A 26,622-nucleotide genomic window follows, 5' to 3' on the forward strand; every position below is an offset into this window, starting at 1 on the left:
CAGTGAGTTACAAAAGTACTGTATGTAGTTGCTAGCTGCAGTAGACACCATTGTTTACTGTAGTTACAACAATGAATACAGTGTCCCCTGTATTCGTGGGGATGCATACCCCAGAGAAGGAAAAAGGATCCTCTTCCGAAGGATCGTACAAAAAGAGTCGGGAATTTATCTCCTCAACAAATAAATGCGGTGAGATAGAGTGATTTAAGTTTTGAGCTGTTACAGTAAGTGCATGTACGTACTGTGAGGTTGTTACAGTTGCACTTAACTATACAGAAGCTGTCACACAAGTGGCATTTATTGTTGAGATTGTTACAGTAGAGATTTGTTACAGCAGTGCAACACTCAGTGCCAACACTCTGTAGAGGCTGTTACAGTTTTTTCAGTACTTACTGTAAGCTGCAGGTAAGAGTACTTACTGTAGAGGGTTGTTTCCAGTAAGTGCACTTACTGTAGGGAGGGTGTGTTCCAGTAAGAGTTCATACTATAGAGGTTGTTACAGTAAGTACAATTATTGTTGCAACTTACTTTATTACTCTTGCTGGTAATGGCAGCTACCCATGTTACGTGAGTTACAAAAGTACTGTATGTAGTTTTGCTGCTGCAGTAGGACACCATTGTTTACTGTATTACAACAATGAATAGATGGTCCCCTGTATCGTGGGGGATGCATACCAGAACCCCCCCCCCCCCCCCCCCCCCCCTCCCCCCCCCCCCCCCCCCCCCCCCCCGCGAATAGTTGGAACCCATATAAAAAGCTGAAAACCTTCTATTTTGTTAGTTAAATCTCGAGAAAAACCCAGTAAACATTTTTATACCTGGTTTTTTAATAGTTTTATCACAAAAGTGCATTTTATTATGAAATTTATTTAAAAAAGAAACAGGAATTTGTGGATATTTCTCATAGAAAAATACTGCGAATAGGCAAGTTCCCGCAAATCATGGAAAACTCAAATAAGGGGGTCCAGGTCCACTGTAGTATATATTTTGATTTTGCAGTTATTGGAGTTTCATTATTTAGTAGGTAAATAGCGTTATTGTAAGTACAATTTTTGTGGTTATTATAGTGTTTCTTTTATTTTTACCGCAAATACACTACATATTAATTTTTTTTTTATAAAAATATTAATTTCTTCATTAGTGTTAGTAAGTTCAATTTATTTTTTATACTGGAATGGTAAATACATTGATGTTGCCGAAGATCTGTAGTAGTAATTGCTAATGATTTACATGAGTTTTTTTTTGTATCTTTATATATTATTGATAGAGTTTTGTATGTATCAGTAATGCATATTCTTGAACCATCTCTCACAGCTAACATTTACTTAATAAGAAGTTTTTACTTGTTAAAAACACACAGTATATGTATGTATAATATATATATACATATATATGTATATGCCTGACATCAGAAAAAACTCACATCCATTCACTATTATATATACTAAATTCATATTCCAAGTTCATTTATAAAATTCATGTTGTTGCTCTGTCTTATTGAATGGTTGTCTTCACAAAACTGTCATTTTGTGCAAATGGACAAATCTCTTCCAAACTTTTGGTTCATTTATTCGTATGGTTTCCATGTAATACAGTGGTATCTCGAGATATGAAATTAATCTGTTCCAAGGCGGCCTTCGTATCATGAGCTTTTCGTATCTTGGACCACATTTTACATGTAAAATGGCTAATCCGTTCCAAGCCCTCCAAAAACACCCCAGGAAATTTCATAATAAAGCTAAATTGACCTATATACAATGAAATACTACAACAATTTGGACCATTCAATACCTAACTTAATACGTACTGCTAATATACCTGTAAGTAAAGTGTATTAGTGTACATCGTATACAAGAAATACTGTACGTACATACGTACGTATGTAGTAAAATGTGGAAGTTTACTTTCGAGTGAGGCTATCTCCGAAAGTGGCGACAGAGGAGGAGGACATACGGCAGATGCGTACGAACACTTACCTTTACGAAACACATAAAAAAATGTAAGGAAAACATAAACTAGACTTTACGAAACACATTAACAAAACTGTAACATTTAACTTTACAAAAAACTAAAATTAAAAATTTTTTTTTTGCCTTTTTTTATTTTTACGTTTTTTACTTTTTTATACTTTACTTCTTTTTTTTTTATACAAAATTTCAACTTCTTCGCCATTTTCAACTTTCTGTTTTTTAGTATCACTTGGTTCTTCCTTTTTACTTACTACTCCTACTAAAGGCCTCTTTAAAAAATAACTATCCAAGGAAGATTGCTTCTGCCTACTTTTGACAATGTTCCTGAAACGACTCAGGTAAACGTCATTCAACTATGCAAGCATACGACCTGTGTAAGCCTTTTCGGGGTCTCTTTTCTATGAATGATTGCACCTTATGAAAAGCACCTAGAGCATCCTTAATTTCTGCCGTTGTCATAGAGTCGTCGTCTTCCTCCTCGCCGCTGCTAGAGAACTCCTCTTGAACGACGTTATGTTGCATGGCCTCCAACTCCTTCAGGTCATCCGTTGTAAGCTCCTCTTGGTGCTCCTGGAGAAGGTCATTGATGTCATCCTCGTCGATGACCAGCCCCATGGACTTGCCAAGTGCAACGATCTCGTTAAGATCTGGTTGCCAAACAGTTTCAGGATCGTCAACTGTTTCTGAATCTGCAGCACCAGCTTCGCCCATGTCGAATCCATCGAAGTCTCGGGCGGATACGGCATCAGGCCAGAGTTTCCTCCACGAGGAATTCAAGGTTCGCCTCGAAACCTCCTGCCAAGCTTGGTCGATGAGTCGGATGCATATTACGATATCGAAATGCCCCTTCCAAAATTCACGCAAGGTGAGGTTTGTGGTATCAGTGATGTCGAAACATCTCTTGAAAAGATCGATATCACTTGCTGGTCCATGGGCTGGTGGAGAGGGGTGGTGTTAGGCGGAAGATAAAGAACCTTGATGAAGGAATACTCCGCTAGGATATCTTCCTCGAGGCCAGGAGGGTGAGAAGGGGCATTGTCCAACACCAGCAGGCATTTCAGAGTGAGGCGCTTCTCTTCCAAGGATTTCTTCACTGTCGGGCTGAAACACAGGTTTACCCACTCGGTGAACAAAAGCCTCGTTACCCAGGCTTTCGCATTAGCCCTCCATATCACTGGAAGCTTCTCCTTAAGCATTGTGTAGGCCTTGAAGGCTCGAGGAGTCTCGGAATGATAGACAAGTAGGGGCTTCACCTTGCAATCCCCACTGGCATTGGAACAAAGTGCAAGCGTAAGCCTGTCTTTCATAGGCTTATGCCTGGGTAGTTCCTTCTCTTCCTCCATGATGTACGTCCGACGAGGCATTTTTTTCCAAAAAAGGCCAGTCTCATCACAGTCGAAGACTTGCTGAGAACTGTAGCCTTCCTTGATCATCATCTTGTCAGACGTCTTTTTAAAGGCTTCGGCCGCTTTCGTGTCCGAGCTGGCTGCCTCCCCATGCCACACCACCAAATGGATACCAGTCCGTTTACGGAATTTCTCGAAGCACCCATGCGTAGCCTTGAAGTCTGGGGTTGGCGTTGATGTCCCTTCTCCTCCGTCGTCTTTGGCCTGGGCAATCAAATCGCCAAAAATAATGCTGGCCTTGTGGCAGATTGCCGTCTCCGTTATCGTTTCGCCAGCGATTTCTTTGTCTTTTATCCAGACAAGAAGAAGCCTTTCCATTTCATCGTGCACTTCGGTCCTCTTGCTGGACAAAATAGTGACGCCCTTGGAAGGTGTAGCTGCTTTGATGACATCCTTCTGCTTAAGGATGGTGCTTATTGTCAACGGATTTCGGCCGTATTCCTTGGTGATCACACTCAATCACATACCAGCTTCTTACTTCTTGATAATCTCCATCTTCGTCTCCAAAGAGAGCATCCTCTTTCCGTGAATTTCAACTTTCTTGGGACCCATGACTACGAATCTGTGACGGTACTTACTTTCTTTGCACAGATCTAAGGTAACGTGTGCCGTGGAGGCTGTACTTTGGGGAATTAGGTAAAGGGGTTCTGTTAGGATGAGAAATTAATTGATATTTTCTTTGTTTGCTTATTAAGTTTATTCTTCGTTAGGGGTTCTTACACATGTTTTCCACCTTCTGAGTTACTGGGCTCTTGGACTGATAAAACTTAATTGGCACTTGTTGCAATTACGAGTCTATAGGCACGAGGGAAATTTACTGAGTAGTTGATTGTCACTTTCACTGTCTTTGATTGCTTCGCACACCACACTTTTGCACCTGTTCTTCTTCTGGGGCTTCTTCTGTCCTTCTCTGTTTCACGGCCATGCCACTGCAGTTCTCCCTCAGGCTCCACCAGTTGTCTCTCTTGCTTCTCTGTTCCCCTTTTTTTCTCTGCTCCCTTTTCTGCTTGCTCTCTCTCTGTCTCGCCTTTTTGTTCAGTTGAAATCTCCTTAGACCCGCCTTTGGATTTTTGGATTTTGACTGGGTGTGGCATTTTCTGAAGACTTCTTGTGCTTAGTGGCTGCAAACATTATACAAGACCGCCTTCCTGTCAGGTCTTCCTACAGTAATTCGTAGGCTTTGAATTTGTATACGCCTCCTTTCTTCATGTCCTGGCTTCTTAGGGGCGTATCCCTTGGTAACCTCATAGGTCATTCGTTGATACTTCTTTTGGGCTGTCTTATGACCAACACTCATGGCTTTTTTGTTGATTCGTCGATACCAGAGGCCTATATTTGGGTAGGGTGGAGCTTTTAAGAATTTGGTACTTCCTCTTTCTAACAACGGGTCATAGAATTCCTTTTTAACGTATGCCAGATGGCTCTCTCAGACCTGTTCACGAAAGAAAGGAACGCCGATTAGTCATAGGCGCTAATGAGAGTATTTCCAATTTCTCGAATATGCCTGGGCGATATCCCTCGTCGACTATAATCTCTTGTTGGTCACTAATCGCTGGTACGGACAGAGGCTTTTTGGGGGAGATGAAAACCAGATGTCTAATGGCTAAAAGCCTAATGTTTGGAGTAACAAAATCCCTTCACTAAGAAAAATCATTATCGTATTCCCTTTCCCTTTCTCTTCTCTTATTATCTGTTTTCGTGCCTTTTTCTTAGTATTATTAAGTTATTGCCTTTGGAATAACAACACTGTGCCACACTATTACAGTCTCGGCCCGCTACCTCGCTGACTCCGACAGCGTTATCTAAGCTGACGCAAAATTTATTACCTACCAGAGACTCCTAACTTATGCTTCTTGGAAATCATATTGAAACTTTAACTCAAAAACATCAAAAGTGAATGTAAACATGAGCAAATCCTTGATTAAGTAACGTTAAGGGCAACAATCAAAATTGAATGTAAACATGAGTAAATTCTTGAGTAAGTAACATTCAGAGAAACATAAAAACTGAATATGAATATGAACAAATACTTGATTAAGTAATTAAAGGAATCATCAAAGTGAATTCAAATATGAGTAAATCGCATTAAGAAACATGAAACTGAATGCAAACAAAATAAATCACCAAAAAAACAAGAAAACTGAAAGTTAAACATACATAAGCCCTTAAGTCACATAAGTTATATAAATGCATGGTAGAAGCAAAAAATAATGGTAACTATCCAAGTTTACAGTACATGATTGGTTCAGTCCTCAGTCCTATTCTATCTAGGTGGATATCGTCTTTCTTTATGGAAAAATAAATTTCGTTTTTCATTGACGACACTTGATGGCTTCTTGTTTGCTGCGACCTGCTGCTTGGAGACAAGTCCTGGGAGAAAATATCCTTGTGTATTTGTATGCAATAACAAGTGTGTCCTTGACTTCCTACTGAGATTGTGTATTGTGTTTATGCAAAATTTCATTGGACATTCTTACTGTAATTTCTGAGTAACCTTGTACATTAAACAATATAACTTCACTGCTTGATACTAAAACAAAATTGGCAAAACAACTCGGTTAAAGGAACCGGTTAGTGGTTAATACTTTGTAGGTTTCTTCTACTGTGACAAACAATTAGTAAGCTTTCACCAATCAATATCTTATCTTGTGTAAGTTTTCAACGACTACTATCTTGTTAATGAGTCTTCATCAAGTTACTTCTTGTTAGTGAGTCTTCATCGATTAATATCTTATTAGTAAGTTTTCATCAATCAATATCTAATGGATTTGAACAAAGTAAGTGTATTAATTACCCCTTCAAATTCTTAATCATTTCTGAAACGAATTCTCGTATCTTAAAATCTCTTAATGTCTATCTTAACCCGTCTTATTTATTCTTTTACTTCTAAGAATGTTCTTATGGAACGATTAAACTTAATATACGTCTTGAAATTCTTATACTGCGCATTGAACTGTTTCTTACATACCCAAATATTTCCCTTCAAGTCAAAATTAATTTGAAGTTAGTGCACATAACTCCAAAAAAAATTGCTACAAACCAACTAATTAAAGTAAGAATTGCAACAATAAAAGATTATTCCTAAGTCGACCGATGGCGTAAACTTAGCAATAAAGAAATCAAATAAATACATGGAATAATGGAGAATTAATGGGTTTGTTCTTTTGTTTCACTGAAAAGTGACTCTTCTATTTCTTAGGTTATATCTAGTCCTTCTTCTGGAATTTCTTCTGACGTCTCTGTCATTTCGGATTCTTCAAACTTCTTTGGTTCTCTTGACCTTGTCCTTGTTTATCCAAAATTCTTCTTCTAATGATTCAGCGTATGTGGAAGGATTTGGTTATTCATTTTCTTAACCTATCTTAGTTTCTTGTACGTCTACGACCTTGTATGGTCCTGTGAATTTTGTGGCTAACTTATAATTAATACCACTTCTTACTTCCTTCTTAATATAGACTTCATCTCCTTTCTTGTAGTCTACAGGCCTTAATCCTTCTTGATGCTTCTCTATCATATTCTGCTGGGCTTCTTCTAAATTCTTGTGCAATTGCTTGTGGATTACTTTAAAGTTTCCGATTCTTATCTTCATGATATCTTCAGAGTAATTAGGCTGTATTGGCTGATTCAGCCATGCATAAGGTAATCTGGGTTCATATCCCATCAAAGCTTTTATGGGAGTTGCTCGAGTACTCGTATGATGCCTTGCATTTTAATGATATTGGACAAAGGTAAAATTGACGTCCCAGTCAGGATCCTGTCCTACTGTGTGACGCAATACGTCTAAAACCTTCTGTTATTCCTTTTCTACCAAGCCATTGCTAGCTGGTGATACGGCTGTATCGCTACCTTTTCTACCTTAAAGGCGTTACAAATTTCTTGAACTAATGAGTTGTTGAACTCGGTCCCATTATCAGAAATAATGAGCTGTGGGCAGAATATCTGCAAAATATCTTATCAAAGAGAGCAGTTGCACAATCCTTGGCACTTTTACTAGTTAGTGGTACCAACTCTGTATATCTCGTGAGCGCGTCGATACATACTAGTATATTCTTATTCCCTTTACTCGTGGTATGAAGATTAGTGATAAGATCAATAGATCTCTTTCGAAAGAGTCTGTGGGATAGGATATTTCCCTAGTGGTACTTCCTGTCTGTTCTTCCCTTGTAGCTGTTGCATATATTGCAGCTCTTCACATAATTACTAACATCTTTGTGAATTCCCTTCCAATGGAAAGTTCTTTGGATTAATCTAATTGTCTCATCCCTTCCTGGGTGAGCTCTCATGTCATCGTCGTGCATTAGCTCAATGACCTTGTTTCTTGGACTCTAGGGTACTAACCTTTGTGCATTACACCTAGAAATTGACCAAAAGGGTCATATTCGTGACACATCCAAATTAATACGCATCTATGTCCGTTAGTGCATCTGTGGACATCCAACCTTCCTTCCTACCTAGTTCGGTTAATTCTTGTTGGCTGTGTTTTCCTTTCGTTTCTAACGTATTTTAAACACAGTTCCCTTATATCTTCATCTCTTTCTTGTTCCCTTATGAAATTTTGCCGGGAAAGCTCCTCTGTATAATGCATGGTGAGTACATTTACGTCATTGCACATTGTTTCATTCTTTTCTTCTTCTTGACTTATCATATTTATACTATCACCTCCTGACACATATCTTGATAATGCATCTGCTACCTTATTCGTCTTCCCAGGGACATATTTCACCTGTATATCATAATCTTGGGTCTGTCATGAACCAACGTGCTCTTCGTCCAGAAAAATTAGGGTTCTTTAGCATTTCTAACTCAGCTGAATGATCCGTGAACACGGTTATCTTGTAACCAAAAATGATATATCTGAAATGCTTTAAAGCGTCTATTATAGCTAGAGACTCGAGGTCTGTTACTGAGTAGTTCACTTCTGAGGGCTTTAATTTCCTACTGTAATAAGCTATCGCATTATACTTATTCATCTTGTCCATGCATTAAACATGCTCCTATACCAATGTGGCTTGCGTCCGTGGCTAAAAAGAATCCTTGCCAAAGTCTGGGAAGCTAAGTACTGGGGGATGTGTTAATCTTTCTTTTCAATTCATCAAAAGCTTCTTGCTGCTCGTCTGTCCATGTAAATGATACGTGTTCCTTTAAAAGTTCAGTTAGTGGTGCGGATATGACTGCAAAAGCTCCTATGAACTTGCGGTAAAATCCTGCTAAACCTAAGAATGACTTTACGTCCTTCTTGCACTGAGGTGTAGGATATTCCTTGATTGACTTTATTCTTTAAGGTCGTTACTTCTACGCTCTTTTCACTTAGTGTATGACCAAGGTAGTCTATTTTCCTTTTAAGGAAGTTACACTTCTTTAATTTAAGCTTCAGGTTGGCTTTTTCTTAATCTCTTTAGGACTTCTCTGACTAAGTCTATATGTTCCTCTATAGTATCTGTTGCTATTACCAAATCATCTATGTAACAGTGTACGTCCTTGCCTAGTAAATCGCCCAAAATTTTATCCATTAATCTTACAAAGTTACCGGGCTTGACTTTAGACCAAAGGGCATTCTTACATACTGGGTATCTGCCGTTACTAGTGGAAAAGCAGTTTAAAGGTTTACTTTCTTCGTGTAGAGGATTTGCAAGAATCCCTGCAATAAATCTATAGTGGTGAAGTATCTCTTGGACCCTATAGTGGCGATAAGATCTCGCATTGACGGCATTGGATAAGGATCATTTTCAGTAATTTGGTTCAATTTTCTGAAATCCACAACTATTCTATAAGTTTTGTCCCTTTTAGGAACTAGCAAAAGTGGAAAAGACCATGGGGATTTAGATGGTTCTATTATTCCTTGCCTATTCATTCTTTGTACTTCTCTTTCGATGATTTCCTTCTGGGAATGTGCTACTCTGTAAGCTGTATGTAAAATTGGCTTTGTGTTTGATGGAATGTCTATCTTGTGCGTTATTTCGCGTGGTATTTCCCAAGGTGTCGCCGTCTAGAGCGACTATATCCTGATATTGCGCACAATAAGTCTATGAATTCTTCTCTAACATGGTTTTCCTTAATGTCCTTTAAATGAGATCCTATCTTAGCTCTTCTCAGTATTATGTCCTGAGCGTAATTTTCATTTCCTTTACTATTGCTGCTACTGTTTCCCGTTCTACAACTCGGATAGGTATGGAGTATACTTCTGCTAGGCCTATCTCTGTACCTGTGTTAACTTAACCTTTCCTCCTCTGTATCGTAATCTTTGTAACGCTATTTTGCCCTGTCTGACTTCGTGTAAACTAGAAGAATAATGTATTCCGTTTACTTGCGACTTTTCAGTAAGTGTGAGAATTTCCTTCCCTTCAAAAATTGGATTTACTGTACATTCTACCCACGTGCTTTCTCCTGGTTTAAGTCTTAATTCCCTCTCTAACTTTAAATAAGTGCATTGATTTGATTCTAAAAGGTTAATGATCTGTTGTTGTGAACTCGTGATGCATTCTGGATATCTTCCCTCTGACTTATCCATTCTTTAAAAATACCATTTCAGTGTGGGATTCTGTTCAGTCTGGGTTCTTTTAATTGGCTTGCATATTGGTATTCTAGAAATTTCACGACGTTGTTAATCACTAGTTGTTCTCTAGGGGCATCAATGCTTATCCCTTGTCTAGCCATAGTTGGATAACCTATCAGCAAATGAGCAAAAGCTAATTGTATATCTCTGGCTACCAGAACATTTTCTCTTAGAGCAATTCTTCCTAGCCTAAATGGAAAATCTAACTGTCCAATTACGTGGATATCATTACCCTGGACGTCTGTGATTCTACAATCTACTGCTGGATTCAAAATAAATGAGAAAAATAACAATCGATACACCTTTTCTGACATTATATTCTTAGGACTTCCTGTATCAAAGAATGTAACAATAGGTTTCTCTAGACCGACATGTGCGGGAAATAATGGTCTATAATTATATTCATTCCCTACATCAACTTTGCTAACCTGTGTAGCTGGGCTTAGCTTTGTCATTCCGGACGTTCTCTCTGTTATAGAGGAAGATTCATTGTACCAGTAAGCAGAAAATTTCCCATTGCGTCGTCCGACATTGACTGAACTGATTGATACCCTATGCTTGCTGTTTGATTAGCATACCTATTTGGAGCTGAATCTCTATTTCCTCTAACTGGGGGAGATTGACTATTGTTTCTATCTCTGCCTCTCGACTGAGATCTACCTCTAGGAGCTGAAACAAATTTATTCCTGCATTCTCGGGCACTATGTCCTGTTCTCTTATGGAAAGGACAGAAGGCTATCCCTCGGCAGTCACTGGCATAATGTCCTCTCTTCTGACAGTTATAACACGTGACTGTCGAAAATCCTCCTTGAGAAGATTTACCTGGCATCTTATTCTGATTTCTAGATGGTGTCCTAGATCTATTTGGACCCCTTTCTTTTTGTCCTATAGCGACTAAAGGTCTGTATATAGGATTCCCTTCAGGTCTTCTACCTAGGATTTTTGTTTCCTCCTCTTCAATCTCTGCTACATCATCGGATGTCTCCCACTTACGAGTCATCCTTGCAATAACTTCCGTAGGCAGGCTTCCAATCATTATTGCTAGTCTAAATATTTTTTTAACATGACTCATTAGCATTTTTTGCTTGCCTCCTTCTACCTCTATCCAACCTGTGGATTCCATGAAGTTACCCCATTCATTCATATTGTTATACAACTGAGAGCTAAACTCTTGATAACGTCTTTGTCTAACTTAAATTGACGCACTATCCTTAAGCCAGCTAGTAACTGGATCTCTTTCACCAACTGTGGAATAAACCTTCCTAAAATACCGTTTCAATTCTTCCCAATTCTTAAGTTCTCGGTAAGTCTCGGAGTGGACGTAGCGTTCTAAGTCTCCTCCGGCTTCCAAATCAAGATAACTCTTGGCTTCAATAAGCTTTTCTCTATCTGTCCCCGTTATGCTATCTAGGCGTGTCTCCACTTGCTCTATCCAGTTCTCTAAGTTACAAGCTAACTGACCATCCTTTCTTCCGCAAAATTTAGCTATGTGATTAATCACATGTCCCTTATGTGTTCCCATTACTGCTGCGCTCGAATTCGCGGACTGTGTACCTTCCGGCATGGTTAATTTCCTTGTTTGACTTCTCGTGAGCACAGGCGTTCTTACGTTCTGATAAGGAGTCGGTCTCCCTTTGACCATCGACTCGTTAATGGAAATTTTCTTAAGTACTGAGTATCATTAAAAGTATCAAAGTTATGACAGTAATATCCCAAAAAGAAAATAATGATAATGACAATAAATTGTTTTTATTTAAGTATTCGATCACCAAAATAAAATAAAAGAATCTTCCCCAGAAATATTCTCAAAGTCTTACGTTACCGATAAGCGATTCTTAAACAACAACAAAAACCCTCTTAACTGTACTGGTAAAACGATACTCAACTGACCGTAAAGTGTACGCTAACGAGAGACCTCCCGTGAATTACCCTTGTTATCCTAAACAAACAAAATAAAAACAAGTAAACATTCACTCGACGTAACAAGTAAAAAGCAAATATTAAAACAAAAAAAATTCAAAGTATAAGAAATCACAAAACAACCAAAATCACAAAAAATCAAAATAAAATGACACAATCTAAATTAAAATTAAAATTTAAAGTTATTGGTTAGTAATACAAATGTTTGGGAAAAAAAAAGGTCTTAGTAGCTGATTAGTTATAATTAGTAAAATGAAATATCGTAGAGTTTTTCGTTGCCAAAAAACAAAAAAAAGAGTTCAGAGTGAAAAATCTTTAATCTTGAAATACCAGAAATTGTCTAACTGAAATGTTAATCGCGTAATTTACTTTTAATAGAGTTTAATGTTATGTAAGTGTGGGGACATTTATTTGGACTTAACTTCTTTCGTCTTCTTCGACATCCGGGGTTACGTCTGACCGCTTGCGTTCGCCTACCAGCGCGTTGAATGATGTGTTGGTTCCCCCTCTCTCTCTCTCGATTGCGTTGACTGATGCGTTTTCGGGATTGTTTTCTTTCCTCTTGATATTTTTCTTCACGCATTCGACATCTTGTTCTTCTAGTGGAACGACTGTTCTTGTTCTTCGGAGTGGAATTTTTCTTCGTGGAGTGTGGGTGGCTTTTTTGGGGGGGGGGAGCGCTTTTATTGTTACGACTCGCTAACTGTCCCTTGTATTTGGGGAAGCACTGATAACTGTCCTTTAGGGGAGAAGAACTTTCTTTTTCGAGTGGCGTGAATGGGATTGAAATCTCTTATGCCTGCCTAAACTTTGATTACGTTTCGCGGCCGCTGTCTTTAACTGTCATTCGCGTCGCTGATCGCCATTTCTTGCTTGTGTCTTTTGTCTCTTCCTATCCTTACGCTCGACATCAGTTAATCTTGTCATATATCAATCTTTATCTCATCGTATCCCGTCGCTCTGCCACCAATAAATCTGTGACGGTACTTACTTTCTTTGCACAGATCTAAGGTAACGTGTGCCGTGGAGGCTGTACTTTGGGGAATTAGGTAAAGGGGTTCTGTTAGGATGAGAAATTAATTGATATGTTTCTTTGCATTAAGTTTATTCTTCGTTAGGGGTTCTTACACATGTTTTCCACCTTCTGAGTTACTGGGCTCTTGGACTGATAAAACTTAATTGGCACTTGTTGCAATTACGAGTCTAATAGGCACGAGGGAAATTTACTGAGTATTGATTGTCACTTTCACTGTCTTTGATTGCTTCGCACACCACACTTTTGCACCTGTTCTTCTTCTGGGGATTCTTCTGTCCTTCTCTGTTTCACGGCCATGCCCACTGCAGTTCTCCCCTCATCTCCCCGGTTGTTCTCTCTCTTGGCTTCTCTGTTCCCCTTTTTTCTCTGCTCCCTTTTTCTGCTTGCTCTCTCTCTGTCTCGCCTTTTTGTTCAGTTGAAATCTCCTTAGCCCCGCCTTTGGATTTTTGGATTTTGACTGGGTGTGGCATTTTCTGAAAGACTTCTTGTGCCTAGTGGCTGCAAACATTATACAAGACCGCCTTCCTGTCAGGTCTTCTACAGTAATTCGTAGGCTTTGAATTTGTATACGCCTCCTTCTTCATGTCCTGGCTTCTTAGGGGCGTATCCCTTGGTAACCTCATAGGTCATTCGTTGATACTTCTTTTGGGCTGTCTTATGACCAACACTCATGGCTTTTGATTCGTCGATACTAGAGGCCTATATTTGGGAGGGTGGAGCTTTTAAGAATTTGGTACTTCCCTCTTTCTAACAACGGGTCATAGAATTCCTTTTAACGTATGCCAGATGGCTCTCTCAGACCTGTTCACGAAACGGAACGCCGATTATCAATAGGCGCTAATGAAGAGTAGTTTCCAATTTCTCGAATATGCCTGGGCGATATCCCTCGTCGACTATAATCTCTTGTTGGTCACTAATCGTCTGGTACGGACAGAGGTTTTTGGGGGGCTTTTTGGGGGAGATGAAAACCATGTCTAATGGCTAAAAGCTAATGTTTGGAGTAAACAAATCCCTTCACTAAGAAAAATCATTATCGTATTCCCTTTCCCTTTCTCTTCTCTTATTATCTGTTTCGTGCCTTTTTCTTAAGTATTATTAAGTTATTGCCTTTGGAATAACACACTGTGCCACACTATTACATATATACTGTGCGTAATTATATTATGTATGTACTAGTACATATACGTATGTAGTAAAATTCTCACACAACACGATAAAGTATACTACATACAACGAAATCACTAACAATTTACGTTAATAAACGAAATCGTTAGAACGAACGAATACCACATGCGTACGATACAGATGATGCCGTGCAGTGGCTGAAGAAGCACGCCGCTACGTAGATGCATCATGGGAGGAATGCTGACCAATAGGAGAGAAGGATCTAATGGTGGTGAATAGCATCAGGAACCAATGGGAGAGCGGGAGGATGGTGGCGAGTTCTACTACCGTTGGTGGCGCGCGAGTTTTCAAAATTGTTATCGGTGGTCCGGATGAATCTCGGACTTTACAGCAACAACCTTTCGTATCTTGAACAATTTTCGTATGTAGAGCCGTAAAATTTTTCGTATTTGCTTTCGTATCTCGAGTTTTTCGTAAGTTGAGCCTTTCATATCTCGGGGTAACACTGTATCATATTACATACTCATGTCATTGTCTTTCACAAGTTGTCATAGTCGTTGCTTTCCTTTTCATTCACTGTCGTGTTCCATAATGAAATTTGCTTCCCGTTTCTGTTATATTTAGGTCGCCGTCATGTTTTGTAACAACATTCATTGTCATTTACTGTAATATTCATCAGATTCACTTCCATGTATGTATATTAGTAGTATTCACTTTGTTACTGTCATATTTCTGAGATTCACTTTCAATCGCACAGTTTCATAGTCAACCAGATTCACTTTTACATAATGTCATAATCACCATATTCATTTTCACAAACTGTTATATTCATTAGATTCACTTTCACATATTTTCATATTCACCAGATTCATTTTCTCATACTGTCATAAGTTATCAAATTAATTTTTACATACTGTCATATTCACCAGGTTCACATTTACATTCTGTCATAAGTCATTAGGTTAACTTTCACATACTGTCATATTTACCAGATTTTCTTTCACATATTGTCAAAATCAGATTTGCTTTCACATACTGTCATACTCATATTCACCACATTGGCTTTCACATATTGTCATATTTACCAGATTTGCTTTCACATAGTATTGTTTTATTCATATGATTCACTTTCTCATACTGTTGTAAGTCATCAAATTCACTTTCATATACTGTCATATTCACCAGATTCAATATAGTACATACTCACATATTCACCAGGTTTGCTTTCACATATTGTCATATTCACTGGATTCACTTTCACATACTAGTCATATTCACCAGATTTGTTTGTTCCTGTGTTTGTATGTTTTTATGTTGCATGGAACCAGTGGTTATTCAGCAACGGGACCAACGGCTTTATGTAACTTCTGAACCATGTCGAGAGTGAACTTCTATCACCAGAAATATACATCTCCAACACCTCAATGGGATGCCCGAGAATTGAACTCTTGGCCACCGAGGTGGCAGGCCCAGACCAAACCGATCACGCCACTAAGGCTATTCACCAGATTTGCTTTCATATTGTGTCATATTCACCAGATTCACTCTCACAGATAGTGTTATATTCACCAGATTTGCTTTCACTTACTTTCATATTCACCAGAAGTGCTTTCCTATAGTGTCATATATTCACTGGATTTTCTTTCACATGTTGCATAGCCATATTCATCAGATTCAGTGTCATTTGTGTCATATTCACTGCATTCTTGTACTTCATTGTCTTACAGAAAGTCCTGAACGTTCTCTGCAGCGTGTTGGAAGAATGGGAGACAGCAAAGGTGTTGTGTCATTATGGCAAGCAAGTTATAGATGCTAGTAAGTTGGACACAATTTCAGTTTGATTATGTATTATTATTATATTGCTACTGACTCTATTGCAGTTTGTTTTCTTTAATTATGGTGTTTGTTACTGGTTTTATTGTTGATATTGGTCTTGCTGATTTGCAGATCTCTTCGAGACCCGAACAGCTAAGGCTTAATAGTTTCAGTACATATTATGAATGAGTGCTTTGTTAGCCTTCGGGCCTCACTGTGGCTCATCACTCGTTTCACAAACAAGTCCCAGGACTTTCTTTTTGTGGTGTTAACCTTTGCTCAACTGGGGTCTTTATCATCTCTGTCTAGAAGAAAAGATGGAAGACATAAACACAATAAGAGGACATAGGATCAAAACCTATGGCTTAAACATCCACCACTGCTTTCCTTGTGCACATCTTAACCCATTTCCACTCACGCAGGATTCATCAGGTTTGTAACTTATGCAATGAAACCTAGGTTAACACAGCTTCATTGATCAAAGGACCAGCAATCGTGAACTAAACTGAGTTAATGCCACTGTTTAGAAAACCAGTGACATCCACTGGAACCACTGAACACAGCATTGCTTGATTTCACTCTTCTGAAGACCAGGGGCATTCAACAAGACCCAACATTTGAGGACTGTACTGTTCAAATAACCAGTTGCGTCCAAGGAAACCTAACTTTGCTTGATTCCACTCTTAAGAAAGTAGGGTACCCCTTACTGACTGAACCTATTGTTGGTTAACATCACTACAATTCAACGTAGGTTAATTTCAATGACGGGAATACCAGCAGCATCTAAGCAAATCTAGAGTAGCTTAGCTTCATTAATCAAGCAACCAGCAGTGTGGTAGAACAGAGCAGAAGACATAAATTAATCCATGCACTTACCCACAGAAACTTTGAAGAGGAAATGGTTATAGTAATTACAATTTTCTTTTTTTCAGGCTTTGCCTCTTCCACTCTTGGAATGCTAAAGGATAAAGGAAGTACAAAGGAAAAAGTACCAAAATCCAAAGTAAAGTTATTGAAAGAAACACCAGAGAAAAGAAACACTGATAAAAAGGTAGTGTATGTCATCTTATACTTATGTTATAAGTAGGGAATATATTTCATTACCTTATATTTGTATTTTTTTACATAAATAATAGTACCAGATCTCAATACTATTTTTTTTCACTTTCATATTAAGCATACTAAAGTCTACATCAAGTTTACTGTTTTTGAGTTTATGGGGCTGACATTAAAGGAAAAATTTAGGTTTTTTTTTATATCAAAAATTGGTTTGAAGGACTATTTTACATTACAATATGTATAAAATTTACGCCAAAGGCCCAGCACTGGAGAATATCTGAGGTCATTCAACACTGAAAGGAAAATTAAGAATAAAAGGTTAAAAATGTATAACAGGAGGAAAACCTCAAAGCAGTTGCACTATGAAACAGTTATTATAAGTGAGTGGAAAGGAAGATGAAAGAAAGAATATGAATGGAGATACAGTAAAAGAAATGAAAGGGGCTGCAGCTAAGGGCCGAACGTGCACTGACTGCACTAATTCACTATGGGGAAATCGTACTACTGTTTTGTTAATATATATTCACGGACAGGGTTAATGTTGAATGATCCTGTAAGATTAACAGCAAGCTTAATACTAGTACTGTACATTGTATCTTAACATCACAGGTGACTCTGAAACTGCAGGAGCTTAAGAAGGAACCTAAGGAACAGACTCCTTATAGTAACCAGCTTCAGAGAAGTTGGTCATTGACGTCTGCAGGTAAGAGTGATTTTACAGAGGAAACTTCTTTTTCGTCTCAGAAACCATTTAAAACCATAGGCTTCTTGTCACAAATAGCTTGGAGTTTTTCACTTTGATTTACCTTGAAGATTTTAGATGTGTATATGTTGCAGATAGGAGTTGCATGTTCTTTTGTTATCTTGAAGATTTAGAGATTTCCTTATACTATATATTGATGTATATCAGTAATAGATGTGTGTCGTATGTAGTTTTATCATGAAGATTTAAATATTTATTATACATGTATATATATAATAATATTTATAAATTGATTTGAAGACCTTTTCCTACAAAAATATCCTATAGCATGTGCCCAGTATAAGAATAAAGTTGCAATGAACACATGGAAAAGCATATGATTCAAAAGCTTGACACGATTGATTTAAACTGGACTTACAACAATTGCCTGCATAAAATTGAAATATTTCATTCAGACACAGGACTTCGTTCTATTGGTAAAGTAAAGGATGAAGGAGGTGCAAAGGAAAAAGTCCCAAACGATGAAGGAAAGTCCTTGGAGAAAACGCCAGAAAAAGCCTACAAAAAGGTAATTTATATCCTTGTCAGTTTTCACTGGCCATTTTTAGTTGCTACCTCAGCTGTGAATAATTTTCATATTTGAATTTTCTTTAGTTTTTGTACTTGTTTGCTTTCATTGTGTATTTTCTTAGCACTGGTCTAGTATGTAGTATGATGAAGGCAGGAATAAAGACCAGTTATCTGCAAATTATAAAAAGTAAATCCAAAAATTATTGTGTATTAGTCATTTTTATCTTTGTGCCCAAGTGCCCAAAACCAATATATTATCTTAGTTCTTTTTTAATTTAAGGAGCATTTGATACCTAAGTTACAACTACTGACAGTTTAGAGGCCAAACATGCATGAATTTTTCATAATTAGTTGTATTTTGTCACCACAGGTGACACTGAAATTGAAGGAGGAAGCAACAACTTGCAACAGGCAGCTCCAAAGAAGTCAGTCACTGAAGCTAGAAGGTAAGATGGATTATCCATGTCAATACAACAGAATGGTTAATATGGGGCCTATTATAATTATTCTTTTGGTTTCCTGAAGGTTTCAGGAGCAACTAGTAATTCACAGAGCATGAGCATTACCCTGACTAAGCGTGGGATTGGTGTGTGTATTGACTGTCTCACGCTGGGCTTCTAGATCATAAGCCTCTGAAACTCCAGACGTATTCAGCCCATGCAGGTCTTGGTCAAATTTCAAGTTTGTTTTCCCATGTTGGCCCCAAAATTACTTGCTTTAGGAGGAAGACAATAAAACTAATCAAGGCGTCAGGTGGTCTTTTACTAGATAGCCTCGCTTAATGTTGACTTTGGGGGGAGGGGGGTGGTTAGTACCATCATGCGGTGCACTTTAAGCATTTCTTTCGTTCTTTTCAACGTCCTTTCAGCCCTAGCTGCAACCCCTTTCATTCATTTGATTTCTTCCATCTTACTTTCCACCTTCCCATAACAATTGTTTCATTGCACAACAACAAGGTTTTCCTTTTGAGCATTGCATAACCTTATAGGTCCCACCTCTTGGCCTTTGGCCCAAATTCCATATTCTGTTCTTTATAAAGCAACTGCAGATCTCATTAGGAAGATCTTTTTACCTTAATATTGAAATTTAATGAGTTGTTTTGTTTTTTGAGTCAACTATTTTTCAGAACTGTTTGGTGGTAATAGTATCCTTTCACGAGTATTAAATCAGTGAAAGAAGGGAAGTAGAGCCAAAATCAACTACAGCCTTCAAAAGTTTCCCCAAAAAAGGCACTATGCAAAAATTTCAAGAAGTAAAGATTTGTTTCATACAGAAATTGTAATCAGGGGCAGGATTTGACTACCCTGGCTGTAAGCACATCATAGACTTCTAAACTGTGATGTCACTCTACAACATACATTTAGACCAAAGGGCAAGCACTGGGATCTATGAGGTCATTCAGCGCTGAAAGGGAAATTTAGAGTAAAGGAGGTTTTTAAGGTGTGACAAGAGTTGCACTGTGAAATAATTGTTGGGAGAGAGTGGAAAGTAAGCTGGAAGAGAGAGAGTGGAAAGTAAGCTGGAAGAGAGAGAGATACTAATAATGGGATGAAAGAGGCAACTTGGGGCCAAAGGGACGCTGCAAAGTCCCTTAAGTATTGTGCACAGTGCAGCTCATGAGGTACACTGTTGGCACTACTCCCCAACGGAAGTGACGTCAGTGTGTTATCAAGGTTTGGCAAGCATGACGAGAGGAGGCTCTCCTCCATGTAGAGTGCCAACCACTGGGGCAACTATGGCCACTCATTGCCTAGAATCTAATATAGTAAATTTAATTCAGATTCATGCAAAACAATTTAATATATATATATATATATATATATAATTATATATATATATATAAATATATAATATATTATATATATATAACTAATCTGTAGTAAAAATGCAAAGCAAATAAAGAAATAGGGTAAAAATAATAAGAGTTAGTTTACTTTAAAAACAACTTTAGTTTATTTATGTTGCAATTATTATCAGTTACCTCACTCACGGACCTTGCATATAGTCAGGTAGCTCTTCTTTTTCTGGGTAAAAAAAATGGGAAAGCTCTTCTTTTTCTGGGAATAAAAGTGCACACGCTCTTCTTTTTCTGGTAAAAATGGACAAGCTCTTCTCTTTCTGGGTAAAAAAAGTGGGAAGCTCATGCTATTCGGGGTAAAAAAGTGAGCAAGCTCTTCTTTTTTTGGGGGGATAAAAAAAGTGGACAAGCTCATCTTGTTCTGGGTTTTATTGTAAAACTTCTTGACAGGGCTGCAGATTGTGGTGGGAGGTTGGTATACCCTCCATCTGGGTGAGAAATACTCCTTAAGGACTAAAATGAGTCCTTACTCTGTAGGTGGGGGATTAGTGCCTTTATTGTACCTCCCTTACAGTTCTTTGCAGGACACTTTTGGTATCTAGATGGTACCTTCGGTATCTAGCTTAAACTCCTTTTGTTCCTTTTACTGAATCTCTGTTACTATTCTCTTTCTTTCATCTTCATTTCCACACTCTCCTAACAATTTTTTCATGTGTAACTGCAAGGTTTCCTCCTGTTACAGCTTTAAAACCTTTTTGCTTTCAATTTCATTTGTAGCATCTTAAATTATTATGTATTGACTGTACCTTTAAAAGTTAAGTATATCTTAGTTCTACCAGACCACTGAGCTGATTAACAGCTCTCCTAGGGCTGGCCCGAAGGATTAGATATTTTTACGTATCTAGGAACTAATTGGTTACCTAGCAACGGGACCTGCAGATTATTGTGGGATCCAAACCACATTATATCGAGGAATGAATTTCTATCACCAGAAATAAATTCCTCTGGTTCCACGTTGACCGAGCCAGGAATCGAACTTCGGACCACCGGATTGGTAGTCGAGCGTGAAATCCACTCGGCCAATGAGGGACTTGTACCTTTACAATTTATGTACTATTACATTTCAATCAGTGCTAACATAACTGGGTACCATTCACTAGTAGCCATTATACTACTAATTTAGGTACATACTGATGCTTTTAGTTATTTTCATAACATAAAATGACAGTTCATATTCACATTAGAATTTAAGTGTCTCGTTGCAAATTACTTAGTTTTAAATATTATACAAGTAGATTGTTTCCCTAAATTGTTAATTATGTTAAAAATACATAGCGTAGAATCATGTACGTACTAGCACAAGTAAGTTAAGTTTACCATATTTGACGAAATTATTTTCATAATTTCCTTTTATCCCATAGACATAATCCATAGCAGAGTTGAAGTGAATAAAGCAGAAAAAATAGTCCCAAAGGCTAAAGTAAAGCCCATGGAGGCAACGCCAAAAAAGGCAGATGAAAAGGTAATTTATAACTATCAGTTTACAATGTATACATTTACAGTTGTTTCCTCAGCTGCGAATAATTTACTTCCATCATGTATTTTCTTAGCACTGTTTGATTGTGCTGGTCTAGTATAGTGTAAGCTAGAATAGAAATAGTTCTCTGCAAATTTTGTAAAAGTAAATCCAAAAGTTGTTTTGTATTTGTCATTTTTATCTTAGTGCCTGAAACCATTCTAACAGATAATTATTTACATTTTATTATTTTCAACTTAAGGAGCATTTTATACGTACAGTACGTTCAAATTACTGACAGTTTAGAGGCCAAATGTGCATGACTTTTTCATGATTAGTTGTATTTTGTCATGACAGGGGGCACAAACATTGAAGGTGGAAACAACTTACAACAAGCAGCTCCAAACAAGTCAGCAACTGAAGCTGGAAGGTAAGACAGATTATTCATGATAATTCAACAGAATGATTAAGTATTGGGACTTGTTATCAATTATTCTACTGGACTTTAGCCCTCATGATCATTTATTGATGACACTAGTCCACCAAGGTTTCCTGTAGGTTTCAGGAACAACTGGCAATTCACAGAGCATGAGAGTAATCATGACTTCGTCAAATTTCAAGTTTCCCCCTCCCCCTCCTTCATTGACGGGCACAAAATCATTTACTATAGGAGCAAGACAACAAAACTAAGAAAGGTAACAGGTAGACTTTTACTCTACAGCCTCAGTTAACATTGACTTGCTTTGGAGGGGAAAGGTTAGTTCAGGCAGCACACAACTCCTGTGGTGCACTTTAAATGTTACTGTACTTAAGGTTCTTTGTTATGTCCCTCTGGCCCCAAGCCACAACCCATTTCACTCCTTTTACTGTACCTCCATTCATATGCTTTCTTCCGTTTCACTTTCCACCCTCTCCTATCAGTGTTTCATTGTGCAGCTGCAAGGTTTTCCTCCTGATACACCTTTCAAACATTTTTAATCTCAATTTCCCTTTCAGCGTTGAATGACTTCGTAGGTCCCTGCTCTTGGCCGTTGGCCTAAATTCTATATTCTGTTTTCTAGAAAGCGATTGCTGATTTAACTAGTAAGATTTCAGAACTGTTTGGTGGTAATAGTAATAGCCTTTCAAGAGCATTAAATCAATGAAAGAGGGGAAGGAGAGCCAAGATCGACAAGTGCTTTCAAAAGTTTCCCCACATAATAAGCACCATGGCAAGAAGTAAATTTTATGTTTCACACACAAATTGTAACTGGAGGACTGGCGCTAACTGACGTAGCCCCGGCTATAAGCACATCATAGATTTTTGAACCATGACATCACTCTACAGCAAGTTTTGGCCAAGGACCAATTGCTGGGGCATATGAAGTCATTCAGCGCTGAAAGGGAAATTTAGAGTAAAGAAGGTTTTGAGTGTGTCAGGAGGAAAACCTCACAGTTGCAATATGAAACAATTGTTAGGAGAGTGTGGAAAGTAAGATGGAAGAAATAGAATATGAACGATGGTACAAAATAAAGGATAAAAGATATTACAACTAGGGACTGAAGATACCCAGCTGAGACCCTTAAATATTGTTTACAGTGCACCACATGAGGTACACTGATGGCACTATTCCCCTACTGGGATGCCATCACTGTGTTATCAAAGTTTGGCTAGAATGATGATAGGAGGCTGTCCTCCATGTAGAGGTTTTCTTATGAGATGAGAAGGAGGAGGGTTGCTTGATTGATTTATAGATTTTAGGAATACATGTCAAGCATTGGGGCAACTAAGGCCATTCATCACCTAGAATCTAATATTGTGATATTAATTAAAAGCCATGCAAAATTATGAGATAAAAAGGTAATAAAGAAAGATGCAATGTCAAGCCTCCGTGACAAAGATTCTCATTTAGCTATTGCCTGTGATCTCGTCAGTTTACTCCTCCATTGTTTACCCAGAGTGGTGGGAAGTGAAAGTTGTAGCCTGTCCAGCTACATGTAGGTAACTATACTCTGTTTTTTTCCATCTGTCCATCCGCCTGTGGTGTTTTTTGTATGGTAACACTGCGTCCCGGGCTTTAGATGTTACGCTATGTGTAAGTTAGGTAAATAAAAGGATATCTGGGTGTACATTTGCAACTGAAAAGTGTTTTTAATAATTTACTGTATGCGAATTACACCGTTAATATTCGAAATAGGATATTATTATAATCGTTGAATGTAAGCTGAATGTAACTGTCTAAAGCCCGGGACGCAGTGTTACCATACAAAAACACCACAGGCGGATGGACAGATGGAAAAAACAGAGTATAGTAACAAACAAGGTGGAAAAGACAGAAACATGATAGAAAGGGAATATTAATGTATATTAGAAGTGGAAGAGAATGGGATAAATACCGAGGCTATGAATTGCAATCCTTTAAAGGTGATTTCTATCTTATCTCAAATTTCTCAGTCAGCACTATCGGCTATTAATTCTCTCTGCAATTTTATGTTCAGTCTTCATATTGCTCATTAGATGATGGTGAAGTACTGTCATGTTTTGGTACTATACTCGGTTTTTTTCCATCTGTCCAACCGCCTGTGGTGTTTGCGTATGGTAACATTGTGTCCCGGGATTTAGATAGTTACATTCAGCTTACATTCAACAATAATACTAATATCCTATTTTGAATATTAACGGTGTAATTCGCATACAATAAATTATTAAAACACTTTTCAATTGCAAATATACACCCAGATATCCTTTTATTTACCTAAAACTTACACATAGCGTAACTATCTAAAGCCCGGGACGCAGTGTTACCATATGCAACCACCACAGGCAGTGGACAGATGGAAAAAAGCAGAGTATAGTCGTTCATTCATTTATTCACTTCAGATCCTTTTTGGCTTCTCTGACCAAGGTATGTACACAATTCTCGTTTTCTTACTTTCTTAAAGTTTGTGTTTGACTGCAGCTTTACAGTTTACATGTATGTATTACATTTCAATCGGTGCTAACAAAACTGGGTACCACACACTTAGAGCCATTATAATACTAATTTTGGTATGTATTGATGTTTTTATTTGTCTTCATATGTTAAAAACATGTCTTCATAACATAAAATGACGGTACATACTCACATTACAATTTAAGTAACATCTTTGCAGATTACTCGGTCCAAAACATTATACGAGTGGTGTTTTTTCTGTAGGATTTTGATTGTGTTAAAAATACATATCATGAAATCTAGTATTAGCACAAGTAACAATTAAGTTTAATGGGAAAGTTTCATTCCCATATCTGAAGAATTTATTTGCCTAAATTCATTATTTTACAGATCGTTCCCTTAGCAGAACGGAAGTGAAGGAAGCTGAAGTGTCAGATGTAAAAATCAAGAAACACTCGGAAGATGTGAAATTCAGTACAAAAACAGAGACGCTGCTTAAAAGTCAGGAAGGATTAGCAGAACTGTCTAATCTGCGTAAGGATGTCAGGGACATGAAAATTGCTCTCGAAAAGAAAAAGGGAAGAAAAGGCAAACATCACTCAAACAATGTCAAGAAAAGACACAAACATCATTCAAACAACCTCCCACACCAGCTCTATTTTCATCTTCTCCTCAACCAGCATTCTATCCTTCTCCAAAAGTATGTTCTTCTCCTTCCCCTCCTCCTGTAGTTTTTTCTCCTCCTGCACCAAAGGCCCCTGTTGCCCCTCCAAAGCCATCTGCTCCCTCAGGGTATGTGCAAGTGAGGGAACATTACCGACAAGGTCATGAAGTGAAGGGTCACTGGAGGGGCGACACTTGGGTCGAACCGTACTATCGTCAAGGTCATACAGTCAGTGGTCATTACAGAAGGAAATGATAACTGAAAGAGATTTTTGCTAAGCATTTTTGTAGCAAATCAGTTTGCTGTCGATTTTACCCTAGGGAGTTTATATTTTATGCTATCGTGAAATTCTTGTCATTTATCATCATATCACTAAACAGTATAAGGCTGGGAAATTCTGTTTCTCATCAGTAAGGAAAGTAGATTTATAACAAATGTAGAATTAGATGGAAAAGACACTGGAGCAGGAATGTGCAGTTTCTATTTTGAAATTTACCCTCCCAAATTCTGGACCCATGAAATGCATGTTAAGTGTATGTTCTTTTGGCGAGTACTAAGCTTCTGTTTCATAATGAATAACTGTAAGTCAGCATGCTAACAACTTTTCTGAAGTGTTCTTTATCCAGTTTCACCATATTTAAGAAAAAGTGATTCTTACAGCTTTGTTAGAATCCTGGTGAAAATGTTATTCATGGTTCCTGTGTTATTTTATTGTAATGTTATATAAGCAGCAACAATGATTATATATTTTTTTTTCTATACTAATGACCTAATTTTGTTGAAGAGTTAATTTATTAAATGTGGAATTTAAGCAAGTGTCCCTCAGAGGTTATGCATTTTCATGTCAAGTTGTAACTTAAGCTGTATCAGTAGTTACCTTTACGTAAGAAATAGTTATGTATAGATATATATGATTGAAGACTGGTTGTATTGACATATCCTTGGTGAATTTGCATAAACAAAGCAATATTTATGGAACAGCCATCTTGGCTGCTGTTATTGTTTTTCTTTTCTTTTTTTCCTCCAAATTGGGCTTCATGGTCCAAACACAGAAGTCATCTACCTGCCGGTCAACAGAATACTCCTGCAATGCCCTTAATGTATGTCACATGGTGCAAAACATCATTTCCTTGATTTACTGGCCCTCTTTTCTTTTTGCTGTTCACCACTCTAACAACCTCTTTCTACTATGTTGTGTGAAATTTACTTTCACCCTGTTGGAACAGAATATAGAATTTAGCCCAGAGGTCAATTGGTAGGACCTATAATGGCATTCAACTTTCTATGTTGATATCTCGGCCATTAATGTAACCAAATATTGCTCAAATCAAGTTCCTAAATTCTGTTGCAAGACCCAGTAACTCAATTTATAATTAATATAGTACATGGAAACAGAGCAGCGAGATCAGAAATCCTTTCTTCTCTTTATTTACACAAACCTTTTGGGAATCCTTTCCTATCTTTAGGGCGACTAATAGAATTAGCTTTTACAATAATTAGAGTACGCTAAAATAAGCTAATAATTATAAGAAACCTATTAATGTAGTAATATAACAGTCGTTAAGCTAAAAGAAA

At 37.8% G+C, this 26,622-nt stretch overlaps 2 protein-coding genes across 2 annotated transcripts in view; one reads left to right on the forward strand and one right to left on the reverse strand.

Moving 5' to 3' along the window:
* The window catches only part of LOC135218926 (uncharacterized), a 27,444-nt gene extending 1,500 nt beyond the window's left edge, over nucleotides 1–25,944 (forward strand). The window contains exons 2-10 of the mRNA XM_064255371.1: nucleotides 82–189; nucleotides 15,738–15,825; nucleotides 16,758–16,876; nucleotides 17,494–17,587; nucleotides 18,043–18,155; nucleotides 18,528–18,603; nucleotides 21,377–21,477; nucleotides 21,829–21,901; nucleotides 24,774–25,944. Coding sequence (XP_064111441.1) covers nucleotides 82–189; nucleotides 15,738–15,825; nucleotides 16,758–16,876; nucleotides 17,494–17,587; nucleotides 18,043–18,155; nucleotides 18,528–18,603; nucleotides 21,377–21,477; nucleotides 21,829–21,901; nucleotides 24,774–25,114 — 1,113 coding nt within the window. The 3' untranslated portion in view covers nucleotides 25,115–25,944. The remainder of the gene's footprint in view (nucleotides 1–81; nucleotides 190–15,737; nucleotides 15,826–16,757; nucleotides 16,877–17,493; nucleotides 17,588–18,042; nucleotides 18,156–18,527; nucleotides 18,604–21,376; nucleotides 21,478–21,828; nucleotides 21,902–24,773) is intronic.
* The window catches only part of LOC135214812 (uncharacterized), a 92,274-nt gene that overhangs the window by 27,596 nt on the left and 38,056 nt on the right, over nucleotides 1–26,622 (reverse strand). The window lies entirely within an intron of this gene.

The sequence above is a fragment of the Macrobrachium nipponense genome, chromosome 19 (assembly GCF_015104395.2).
Source record: "Macrobrachium nipponense isolate FS-2020 chromosome 19, ASM1510439v2, whole genome shotgun sequence".
Classification (NCBI taxonomy): Eukaryota; Metazoa; Arthropoda; class Malacostraca; order Decapoda; family Palaemonidae; genus Macrobrachium; species Macrobrachium nipponense.